Consider the following 13193-nt stretch of genomic DNA (forward strand, 5'->3'; position numbering starts at 1 on the left):
CTGTCATTTGAGAGCTCTTAAATGTGTGATGCTTGCTTTCTTGGTGCTTTTTGAAAGCCACTTACTAAACATGTGCATAGTTTCCCCCACTTTAATTTTTCTTCGCAGAAAAGCCTGTGTTATTTCTAAGTTTTTGCAGGCTGATACTTAACAAATTCCTTTATGTTCCAAGAACCACCTCTAGTCCCAGGTGTCATGTGACAGGAACCAAGATGAATTTTGGTCCTGTGTCAGCATCACTGCTTTCTGTTGGGAACCTCACACTCCTCTTCTCTAGCATCCTCTTGGGTCTATTAGTGACAGTACTTTGCTTTATTAAGAGATTCTGACAATGAAGCTGATGTTGCCTATCAGAATCACAGGTGCCAGAGAGGATTAACAGCCATGTTTAGGTCGTATCTAATGAATTCCTGCATCCTGCTGAGGAAATCACTGCTCCCAAATTAAGGACCCATTTTATCAGCATAACTGCAGTGTCCAACAGTACAGTGTATTTCCCTAGTGGAATTACATAGACTAGAAATTAGGACTTGTGTGCTCATATCAGCAGACACTCTTTCTTAATTTAGCTTAATGGCACTGATGCCAAGAGAAGAGTGCTCCAAGTTACAAATTTCTTGCCTTGATTCACCCCATGAAACTTCCACAAATGACAATAGAACAAATGGTTGGGAGAAAAACTGAGTTATTCTCACTACTATTTCTCAGGGGTTTCTTTTGTTTATCATGTCAGCTCCCCATCCCTTCTACTTTTTTTTTTTTGTTGTATAAGTTTGAATACCACAGGCAGCTTTTAAATAATTCTGTTTGCTGACACAGGTAGCCTCACTTTTTAGCTTAACTGACTTCCATTGGAAACTGTTACTGATCCAGTAATGCTTTACGTAAGTTTACATTCCAGTATATTATTCAGTTTCAGCAATCTCCTGAAGCCTCTAAAGGACTTGTAAATTGTGGATTTAGACTTCAGTGCTTCTAAGGAATATTCTATTCCTGTTTAATTTCTAACATGTTTCAGAAGTTGCCCAGATCTCTATTTTTTTCTGATTTGTTTTGCTAGGGATCTTTAAAAATCTCCCATCTTACCTAGGGCTACAATTAAACGCTATGGAAAGAAGGTGTGAACCTCTTGGTGCAGACCTTCAGAACAGAATCTCAATTCTTCTGCTAACTTGAATTCTCAGGCTTGGCTTCTGGGAAAAAAAAGGTGGTGACAGGCAGAAAAGGCCATGTCTTGTGCCATGAAATTGAGATTTCACTTGGAAGCAATTGTGTGGAGACTTTTGTCTGCCTTTTCCTTATGTTGCTTTTTTATACATTTAACTTGTAGAGGGCATACTGCTTCCTTGGAATTAATTGGGCAGTTCATACTTCACAGAATTGTAGCTCCCATTTGTCTGTGTATACATCAGATACTTTCATCTGTTAAATTTAATGCACCTTTTGAGGGATTTTCCACAACCTTGATGGCAGATATCTAAAGTTTGAAAACTGAGAGAGATGCATCTACAATGAGCATTGTGAAATCTTATTTTTCAGGGACTTTTTTCCTAGAATACAATTTACAAATCAAGGTGCTACATTCTATATAGAGTTTATTAAACCAAGTATGTACTTTATCATTCATTAGGATTCTGTATCTTTACCTGTGGGTAAGAATGTGCTGTTTCCTCCCATATCTTTATCTCATCATTCCTATTTCTTAACCAGACTGTCTTTTTAAATATAATTGCTGTTAACTGTACTAAGGGAATGGTCATGGAGGGATTTGTGTGTTAAGGGCCCAGCTGATATGCCCTTCCAAGTCTGAAGTGGCAGGGATGGCTACAAAAATACAGGTGGCTATGAATATTAAAACAAGAGAAACTCTGTAGATCCCAAATTAGAAAAACAGGTAAAGAGACTTAGCTTCATGGTGTTTTATCTGAATACCTCAATTCTACTGATTTACTTCATATGTCAAAGTGCTTTTGTAGATCTCATCATTATGAGTCTTTTGTTGCTAAATCCAAGGTTTCAGGAAGGATTGTGGAAGCTGGAGAGAAGCATTTTTTGTTCCATTATGCACTGGCTGTATTCTAGCTCCGTGGTAAACCAACGGCTAGCTAATGGAATTGTGGCTTTAACTTCATCAAATTAGTAGGTAAACAAATGAAGCAAAGGAAAGACAGACCCTTGTTGAAGTATGAGGACAGTTTCTAATCAGCTTGCAGAGTGATGGACAGACACCAGCCTCAGCATCAGCACCAACCTGTAACCATCAAGGCAGATGTATGGTGAAGCTTGTAGTATCCTGAGTGGAACACTTTGCTCTGTGTAAAAAAAATAAAAAAAGTCCCCAGGTGTTAACTTCTGTCCTCCCACTCTGTCCTCCCACTGCACTCAGGAGTTTTACACCAATTAAACAAATAGCACAGGAGTAAAATCTGAGTTACCTTTCTATGTTCTGTATTGGTAGTAGCAAATGATACATTGATGCAACAGGACTAAAAATGTCTTTGTATTTCCAACAGCTCAATATAAAGCAGGTCCTTTCCGATCAAAAATTTGTCAGTCTGCAATGGGTGTGGTAGTGAATTGCAATCAGAAATGTGAATCACATAACTGTATTAACAGCTTTCTCACCCCACTGATGAAGGTTAGTGCTTCCACTACAAGGACAGTTGTTAACAACTCCTAAAGAGCAGCTTTGTGAAACACAGGAAGTTTTACATTATTACAGCAGACTTAAACTTCTGTGTCTCAGCAGTTTGTGTACAACCTGTTTGGTCATCTTGGCTGCACTGCAGCCCCTGTCAGAGGGGGCAAACACTTGAATCATCTGCTTTAAACCTTCCCCCAAGAATCAGAATTTAACAAAAATTAAGGCAAAATTGGCTTGCAATAAGTCAGGAGAAGCAATGGTACCTAGACAGATAAACCCCACATGTACACAGTATTCGTTTTTTTTTTCTTGAGACTGACAGCAGACAGAGGAAAGGCAGGCTAAAAAGGAAGTGGCTAAAGTGAGTTAAGAGTAGTTACATAATACGTTGGCTACCACTGAAACTCAAATATTATTGTTAGTTTTAATCATTCAAGCGTGGAGTACCATTTTATATATCCTGAAGTCTGTAGATCCATATGCAACAGCATTTTGAAAATGTGCTAATTTGACGAGAAGACCAGCAGTGAAAAAGCAAATTGGTTAAATGTGACAGAACACTAATATTGATGAATGTCCTACTTTCTTTATTTTCTTTCAGTTTACAAGCTTTGAGGAAGGAAAAGTCCCGAGATGCTGCTCGCTCTCGCCGGGGAAAGGAGAATTTTGAATTCTATGAGTTGGCAAAGTTGTTGCCACTGCCTGCAGCCATTACCAGCCAGCTTGACAAAGCATCCATCATCCGGCTTACAATTAGCTATCTGAAAATGAGGGACTTTGCTAATCAAGGTGATCCTCCATGGAACTTGAGGATGGAAGGACCTCCACCTAACACATCAGTAAAAGGTATGGAGTAAATATTGTTGTGTACTATAGAATACAGCAGCCTTTAGTAACCTCTAAATTGAAATTTTTACCTTCATCCTTTCTTCTTTCCCTGCATATCAAATCCTTTAAAGGGATTCAAATGTGGAAATCTGAGGTCTGCATGAGAAAGACACCATGTGAAGGTGACATATAAACCTCTTATTTTAATTATTTTTTATTGAACAACAAACCTATGATATAACTATTACAGCTGTAAGTCTTCTGGGTGATGTAGGCTAAATTGCTTCAAGTTATTTACCTGTTATTGTGTTTCTTTGTTTTAGTTTTATATATTATCTATCTTTTGTTTTTGTTTTATGTAAGTATATGTTTGAGAGGAAAATGGCATTATTCCTTGACTTGAGAAATCAGTCTCTTAATTTTCTGGCTATACTTTAAAGGTAGAATTGGATATTTCTGAAGTTAGAAAGCATCACATCCAAATATTTAAATCTTCAAGTGAGAGACTAGGACATTATTTATCCTCTTTAATGTCTACAGAAATCAGTTTGACTTCTGAGCCAGTAGACATTTATCAACAAAATAGACTTTTTTTTGGTATTAAAGGCTCTCTTTTAATGCTTACACAAGCATTTGGGGAGCAAAAGCATTGTTTTAGGTGTGAATTGCCACAAACTAGAGATGGTGTGCATGTTGTTCCTAAATAGTCTTTCCAATGACCTGCGTTAAGTGGACTTTTTTTTGTAATCTAATATATTTTCAACTAATGCCACCCATCTGGATCAGTGTGATCTCTGTCTGATAAGTACATTAAATTAGGGAGTAAGTTGCAGTAACAGAAATCAGGGTTACCAAACCTGGAGTTTCTGTGTGTCTTGGCTTTCACAGCACAGAATACTCTTTTATTACTGTTCTTACATTTTGAAGGAAACAATATTTTTGGAAGAGGCAAATGAGATTTGAGCACTTTAGGTTTTTTCCACAAATTATGAACTATAAACACTTGATCTACACAAGCTAGATAGACTGTATATTGAATGAGGCAAATAAAGAAGCCACCTTTAAGAGTAAGCGGAGGAGGTAGAAATAGAATCTTATTTATCAGCTCACACCTGTCCATGAAGGGTTACTTGTATTGATGCTGCAAAGGGCTTTTACCCTTCTATTTAAAGGGAGTGATATTATTTAAAGAAAGTTAAAATTTTCAATGGATGTAGAGAGGCATGCAGGGCAAAAACCAATGCAGTTTCAGATTGAGGATTTACTAGCTGGACATAGTGCCACCATTTCATATATTTAATTTATATTACCTGCCACATCATCACACAGAGAAAAAATAAAAGGTAATAATTACATCATCCAGGACATGAGTGTAACATGGTTCATTAGGCTTCTGATATAATATGCAAATGTTCCCCGTTTTTACAGGATGAGAGTTTATTCTCAGGCAATTAAATGGTATTTCAAGGTAGATGTAAAGTGGACTCTGCTGTACAATCTATGATCTGTCTACAGGCTGTCCTGTGTTCCTGACAGTCCGAGGTCTGCCAGTGTCTGTGTGTATTTTCAGAGTATCTGAGATCTATTTTTCATTATACTCTTCCGCAATACATACCTGAATACTTAATCTTCCTCTCTGTGCAAAGATTCTAATGAAGAAAATAATTTTAAGAAAGAAAAAAAAAATAAATCTTGCTCTTAGACAACAACATCCATAGATTTATGTTTCTCCTTAGAAAAGAGCTGGGTAAACATTTAATGTCTGTTCACCCTACCTGGTATAATAACCCTGCCCCTCCAACCATCTAGTGCTATGGTTCTCATTCCTTTGGGTGCAAAGGGTTTGGGGGCTCAGGAAGGGGTTTTGACTTTTTTTCTCTCCTGTTTTGGTGCTTAATACTAAGTAGGATTGTATTATTTAAGCATCAATATGTTGTAACAATGCTTGATGAAAGAGTGTTTCATTGTATAAGATTTCCACGTAAACAGGCTTAACTGTATAGTACAGGTATATTTTATGACTTCACCACTTCTCCTTACATAGAAACCTGTTAACACATTCTGATCAAACATCCAGGAAATTACATCAAAAGAAAATCAGTTTCATTAATTAAGCATTATTTTGCTGCCCTTGAAGAGGTTCATATGAATAAACAAGCTCACATAAATAGCTTGCAGGTTCGTGTGAAGTATGGATGATAAACCTACAATAAAACACTAGACATTATACTTTGTATGTGCACAAGTAATCTTCTGGATAGACTTAAAGGTATTTGTGAAATTATTTGAGAGGTACTTACATTGTGTAGGCAACTGCTATTTTTCTCCTTCCCCCAAATGCGTTGGTCTGCTTGTATTAATCATTCATTTTAAAAGCTTAGTTTTAAATTTGTCCCCCAGTACTGCACAGCAATTTGATAATTTTAATTTAGTATTTCAGGTAGGTTCTTTACTCTGCCCTGTATTTATCACAGCTTTTCTTAGAAGTCTGTAAAGGCTGATGAGTTTGTTTTCTTATGCCTATTGTGTAGTGATCACTACAAGTTGTGCTTGCAAATGAGCACTCAGATAACTCCATATAATATTTTCAGAGTCAATTACTTCATGGAAATATCTTGAGCAATTGGAAAGTAACAGATAGTTTTCTCCATTATTTTGGAAATATCTGTGTTGTTATAGTACAGATCAAATCTGCAATGAACATTATGCATTATTCAAGAAATGACCAGGCATTCTCAGCAGTGTTTCAGCTAAATAACTGATGATTGTAACCTTTAAAGAAATCTCATTGTGGTGACTATTGGTAAATCATTTCTCCATTCATAGTAATCTTTATTTAGAGGCGATCTAAAAACCATTATATCTTTTATTAATCTTAAAAGCAATAGCCAATGATTTGACATTTGCTAAAAATGGAAAAAAATTCCATCCTCTAATACAGCAGACTTCAGTCATTTTTCTTTTTTTTTTTTTTTTTTTTTTTTGTCTAAGGCTTTCTGTGTGTAGGAAGACTCAATCCTTACAAACAAATACGCAACTTACAGCAGATGTGTTTAAAGACAGTACTTAAAGACCAGGGTATGATTGTGTTTGGAAGAAAATAATCAAGATGTACTTATTGTCAGTAGGAATAAAGTTTTCAGGTTTTGATAGTACATACAATGTGTTATGAATAACAGTACTATTCTCCTCTGTTTCCATCCTTCCAAAAGTCTTTCTTCCTTGTCTGGAGTACGTTCTGAAGAGAACAGTAAATGAGCTGTTTATCAGTTTTTTGAACTCAAATGTGAGCTTTCTGGAAGTTGTCTGGAAATAGAAGTATTTTCATAGCATATGCTGTGTTTTCAGCCAGGACGTGGTACTTTATGGGGCATGGAATTTGAAATTCTCATGTGCATTCTGATACTAGGCCTTGTAGTCCTGTTGCAACATCAAACTCTTGTGAGGACCTTTGTATTCTGGAATATTGTCTTCAAATTATTGACTTGAAATTTCATAGTACTTTTAGCAAAAACTATTTCTCAAAGCATTCAAAATCATGCAAGTTTTCATGTTCTTTTTATTGTGGGTCTTTTTGCCAAGCCACATGTTTTTCTTTTTTTTAATGTTTTTATTTTTTTTTTAGTAGTGAAAAGGAAAAGGAGCGGAGGAGTGGGAGGCACAGTGATCTTCCACAGTGTGTTGGATGTGTTTGGCTGATGTAAAATCATGCTGTGGGTTTTGGTTTTGGGCAATCTTTGGGACATTGGTTCTGACTCAGGACCACTGCCACTATGAAAACAAGGCTCATGACCCTTTGCCTTGAACAAAGTAAATCCAGTACTCTGTGCCTAGATTTGTGAATCCTTGACCTGGTAATTTGCCATGATGACATTGAAATAATTACAATATTTTAATTCTTTTTTTTTTTTTTTTTTTTTATTCAAGTGAGGTCTTAATTTCTGTCTTTGGAGATACAATTGTTTTTGTAAGGCCACAAGTATTATTTGCTGTTGAATTATGTGACATGTGGAAACTAGAATATGTAAGACAACTTTGGGTATGTTAAATTAAAAGTGGGTTTATAATTTTTATTTTTCCAAGCCAAAACTTTACATTTTATGCTACATAAGAAAAAATCCTCTTACTTCTGCTGTAAGAGAAGAGATGAGTGAGAGATTATAGCTGAGGAGTGAGAAAGGACTTCAGTAACACTGACTGACAGGTAGGTTGTGTGAAGAATCTCGCTTTTAGTTTAGCCATCTCTACTTTCAGTGTTCTGTGTTCTGCAACTAGGTAGTTTTATTCATTTTTATTCCAGAATTGATATATATTACTAGGAGGAGAAATCAGATGCTCTCAGAGGTATTTGTGGTGTATTGAAATACTTCTTGCCCAAATTGTTCCTGTTCAATATAAGTAAATACAACCCTGAAAAGTTCCTTACCACAAATCACTCAACGTTACTGCAAGTCTGCATTGGTACAAGGATTAAAAAAAAAAAAAATTGATAAACAGAAGAAGAAAAATTACACTTCAAAACAAAATCGCACATTTTTCCTTCAAAGTAGCATGTTTTTCAGAGGTTCCATTCTCAAAATAAACAAAGTATGTAAGTCTAGGCTGAAAATGAACATGATGTCATATCATACTGTGGGGCTTGGGGTTGAGGAAATAAGTCCAGCACTTTGAATTCTCTGGGAAAGAAAACAAGCAATAATGATAATTAGAAAGTATGGTAATTGTTATCCCAAATGTCAAGTGGAATTACTTTCATTAATTTAAATATCTTTTTCTAATAAATTTTGTGCTAGATATGTATGCACTTAGAAGAGATGAATAAGTTCTCTTTTGCATGACCTTATTGTGGAAACACTTTAAATAACATTACCTGTTGTTAGCCTTTTATATTTTAAATTGAGTGTTGTCTTCTGAGCCAGGAAGAGCAAGATAGTGCAAGCCATTCCCTGCTAAAACCCACAAGCCTTCCAGTAAGACCACCTTCCATTCTGAACCCCATCACTGTTCTCTCAGGGAAACCATCTGTGACAGCAAAGTAAGAATTACTTTCTTCTTTACAGTTTTTGGCCTAAGACATTGTTTTTCAAAGTTTTATGTGAAAAAAACAATCAGATGAAAACAGGATAACTCAGGTGAATTGGTGGTATTCCTTGATATGAAAAGAGTCTCCAAATCCAGATCTGTTGTGCAGAATTTCTGTTCTTGTGCTGGAGAATTCAGATAGCCCTGTAATTTATTTCTCCCTGCCTTGCAGGCATTGTTCTTATGAGAATCTGATCCTTGTTTATATATAGGCCAGTATCGTGCTCTGGCTATGTATCAGCATCAACCACTGATTGTAAACATAATGTTTATCCGTTGTAAACCTCTTTATGTGGCAGTGCAGCCATAGGGAGAAGTACCTTAGCCTTTGACCTATTACATGAGTTAAAGATGGTTAGTTTTATTTTGAATGTAACAGAAACCAAGTGCTGGAAATTTCAGGAGGTAAAATATGGTAAAACATGAATGTTATCTGTGATAATTGTTGATGGTTTTCTGCTATGAAGGATATGGGATCCAAAATGAGGTAGTTCTGTTTTGAATCTTGTTGCCATAGGAAAGGTGAATTGAATATGGGACTAAGAGTTGGTGGTTGCCCAGTGACATGACCTAATTGATTTCAAATCTGGCAAACAGAGGAGGGTATATATACTCAGTGCATTTAGGGGACTAATTGCCTAGTGGGGAAACTTATGGGTGAAACTGATTGTGAGGAAAAATTTTGATGGAAAAAATTAGAATGAAAGCTAGAGCTGGAACCCCTAAGACTAGAACTCCTAAAGAGAAAAATATGAAATTATAATTTCCTGTGCACCTGAAAACGCTAAAACTGCATCCTTTTCTGGAATGACAGAAAATAATTAAAGTGAAAAAATAAGTATATGTATTTATAGAAAACTTAGGGAATTAAAGGAAAATATATAGTAAGATAAACTGGAATGTGTAAGCTGCAAAATGTTGGCAAGGACAAGTAGAGACATTAAGAAAAAATCTAATGGGATTAGAAAAAATCAAGAAAAAAATGGGTTTATGTGTATTAGAAATGTTAAATAATTCTGGCAACAGTATAGGCTCTTTAGAAGTAAGATAGAATAAAACATCTAATGATGCAGAAAAGGAAGAAGAGCTTGATAAGATTTATTTAAGTGCTTGCTTGTACAGAATCAGTTCTACAAGTCTTTCTAGCTCAGGTTGCTGATACAATTTTCAGGATAATCCATACTTTGCAAGTGCTGGTGATGTGAAGTTCAGAGTAGTGAGCTGTTTTAGCCTCAAAGCATTATAGGCAGATTATTGGAAAATTTCCTGCACTAAAGGGATAAAAGTAAGATTGTTATATTTTTTTCAACAAACATGGATAAATGGAAAGTAATTCTTACCAAACAAACCTAGCTTAAATGTCTGAAATTACAAGTCCAGTTAGCTAGGATACTGATTAATGTTAATAATTAAATAATTTTAATCTAGTTAACATTGTATACTGAAGTATTTGTAAGGCATTTGGTGTCCTAGGTTGTAACAATTATGGTTTTAAAATACTGTAAGAATATTATATTGGCAGAACCAAGTTAAACACATCAACCATAAAATTAATTGATCTTGGAAAGCAGATTGAAGTAAAAGTTACTATTAAGAAATATGTTTCTGTTTTTCTGCAGAGTCTGCTCTGGGTATGATCATCAAGAAACTGGGAATAAACATGGCTTGAATGCTGATTTAAAATTTTCAAATTAAAATGGTGTTTGGATTATAGACAACAATCTATGTAGTTTAGGAAATCAAAACTAAAAATTATTTTTTTCAGAATAAGAATGTTTTTTGTTGATGTTGTTGTAGTTATTATTATTATTATTCCTACTATGACTACTATTATTACAATTAGTATTATTTTAATGTTGTCATTGCTGTCCTAAATGCTAGGCTACTGGAGTCAAAAGACTTTGAAGGGTTCTGGGTTTTTGTGAAGCAGAACTGAAAAAATGGGAAGAGTGTTTCAAGTTCAGCTCTTTTTTTTTTTTTTTTCATGAAGAAAGGCATAAAAAGAACCTACCTTCCACTTCTGCTAGCAGAAATGAGTGAATTATTTACTTTCTCATGGTGCTTTATTTGTATCATAAAAGGTTCTATCCATCACTTCTGTGGAGACACAAAACATTTACTGCTGATAACAAATTAATACTTTTTCTAAAATGTTGTCAGTCAGATGTCAGTCCCTAGAAGTGTTGTTTATTGCTAGAACTCCACCTTGAAATTTAGCAATTAAATAGCAAACGAACCAAACAGTAAGTGTTTTAAGAGCAAGGAAATAGAAAAGGGGACTTTAGTATCTTTTCTCTCACTCACAGCAACTACTGTATTCCCATTCTATTACACTGCTATTAATCTTCCTTTCTCTTCTGGTGTAGTTACAATGATTTGGTCAATATTGCATATTTATTAAGTTCTTTTAATATAGTTTACTATTCTTAGCCATTTGAGGTGGGTTTTTTTGAGTCCAGAGCTGAAGCCCCAAATATGCAAAATGTCTTCCTCCTCTATTCAGTGTCCAGGGCTCTCCTTTTTGTAGTCCTGCATTTTTCTCTACATGTAGTTATCCTTAATGCAGCCTTTTTTATGAAAACAATCTGGTGAATAATATTAATATTTAAAAGAAAATCCAAAGTTTGTCACTTTTCCTTTTATTTGTTCTTCATCGATGTGCCTGTCTTTCTGTGTACAGTAGTCATGTCAGCAAAAATTCACTCCTAAGTTGAGAACATACTTTCCTCATTCCTGCTAAAAGGTGGTGGGTGTTTGCATTACAGTGCATGGTTGAGAACATTGATGGTGTTGGCTGAGTGGGTTTTGGCAAAAGCATGGGCTTCACACTTGCAGAGGTAAATTTATCAGTAAGAGTAGAGTATTGATAGTTGCTTTGGCTCCAACCGTAGTAGTGATACTAAAATAAACCAGGGAAAACGTTTAAATTTAAATCAAATTAATTTCTTTTCCTGTAATGATATGGATTTTCATCCAGTTGAAATTTTTGTGTAAAAGTCAGTGCCACAAAAGTCCTCTTTTCCAAAGCTCTTAATAAAATGCTTCCATATGATTTTTACATTCATGTTTTATATTGCATGGGTTAGCTCCAGGTGGTCTTTTTAAGAAGCATGACTATCATAAATTATATGTGCAGTGTACATAACTTTTTGAAATAACTCACATGATGGGGTTAGCCAATTACAGATGCTCAATGAATCCGGTGTGCCAAAAGCGCTTGTTCTGCTTATTGCTTGTAGTAATCAGGAACAGTAATCACTGCTGTAGTTTTTGATATGTAAAATGAAAAAAGGCTGTTGCTATCTGCAGATTGCAACATCTGATGGAACTTCTATTTGTCTTTTTATTCACCCTTCCCTGAACAGAGGGAAAGTGTCTTTGCTATGAAGAGTGCTTTGGACAAAGTCTCAGTCAAGCTTAATATTGTGACGCACCATTTTGCAAATGAAAGTTGTTGAGGAGTTGGTTCTTGTGGTTGGATTTAACAGTTTTAGTATAGTGTTCCTACCTTAGTTTCCTCAGCTGGGCGGAGAATATAAGGACATTCATAAAGCCCTGCTACATTCCATAGAGCTTAGTCTTCTATTATTGTAGCTTATTGGTTTTCTGGGTCATCTGAACCTCTACCATATATCTCCCAATGAATGAATCCTGCTTTTACATCTTGTTGAGGGATATCTCTTGCAGGGCTAGTAAATACATCTGTATGAAGAAATACGTTAACCAACTGATAATGAATGCAGCAGAAACCTAGAAAAACCCACAAACAAACAGATTAAAAAAAACCCCAACAAACCAGACGGGGATGCTTAGAGTGAATAAAGCACTGTAACTGAATGGGCTTTTACAATATTTGTTTTACCAAGAGTTACATCGCTCTATATTACAAGTAAAAAATTATGACTCTTAGAAAATATTTCGTCTGAAATGAAAGAAAACACAAAATATATTTTCTTTTAAATAGAAAATCTGTGTTTCCCATCTCATACATTTGCAGTTGTACATTTACTAGCATTTTCCAAAGTGATTGTCTCAGTATTTGGAGTAAATAATAGAGCGCTGGAAGTGAAGTATATGTGTTTAATATTAATACTCATTTTCATGTAATAGTTATATTAGATCCCTCTGATCAACAGAGCAAGATTTAGATACTGACGGTAGATCCAGCGGTTTTAAAAACCAAAGTGCAGTGATTTTATATCTATATAGTATGTGAGCATAACCACAGTCTGACCAAAGTTTGACCACAATATCAACGCAGCTTAATTTCTGCAACTGTTCTCTTTGAAGCCAGAGGAAGGAAATCGAGTTTCCACCAAATCCCTATGCTCTTGTGGTCTCCCATTTCAATCAGGGATATAAAGTAGAATACAATGAATCCATAGTAAAGACTTTCCCAGGACATTAGAGAGATCAGTAAAAACTGTTTTCATTAGCTGTCAGTAATTAAAGAACACCCTTCATATAGAGCTTACAATTTAGAGAACATGTAAGCCTCTCTATCTGCCCGAGATCACAAGCGAAATAAGAATTACTACACAGCTGGGGAACTTGTGTTGTTTTAAAATATCAAGCTCCCTTAAGAAACATAATTTTATGTTTATTTGCTAGCTTTTGAGCCAAAGTGAATATTTTTATT

General features: G+C 35.3%; 1 protein-coding gene across 2 annotated transcripts in view; it reads left to right on the top strand.

Annotated features, from left to right (window-relative positions):
• Positions 1 to 13193, top strand: part of NPAS3 (neuronal PAS domain protein 3) — a 591199-nt gene that overhangs the window by 170319 nt on the left and 407687 nt on the right. For both annotated transcript variants that reach the window (XM_088057760.1, XM_088057761.1), the window contains exon 2: positions 3246 to 3490. In XM_088057760.1, coding sequence (XP_087913886.1) covers positions 3246 to 3490 — 245 coding nt within the window. The remainder of the gene's footprint in view (positions 1 to 3245; positions 3491 to 13193) is intronic.

Source organism: Pseudopodoces humilis, chromosome 7 (assembly GCF_049639895.1).
Source record: "Pseudopodoces humilis isolate 2021_Gansu_Grassland_sample_001 chromosome 7, ASM4963989v1, whole genome shotgun sequence".
NCBI lineage: Eukaryota > Metazoa > Chordata > Aves > Passeriformes > Paridae > Pseudopodoces > Pseudopodoces humilis.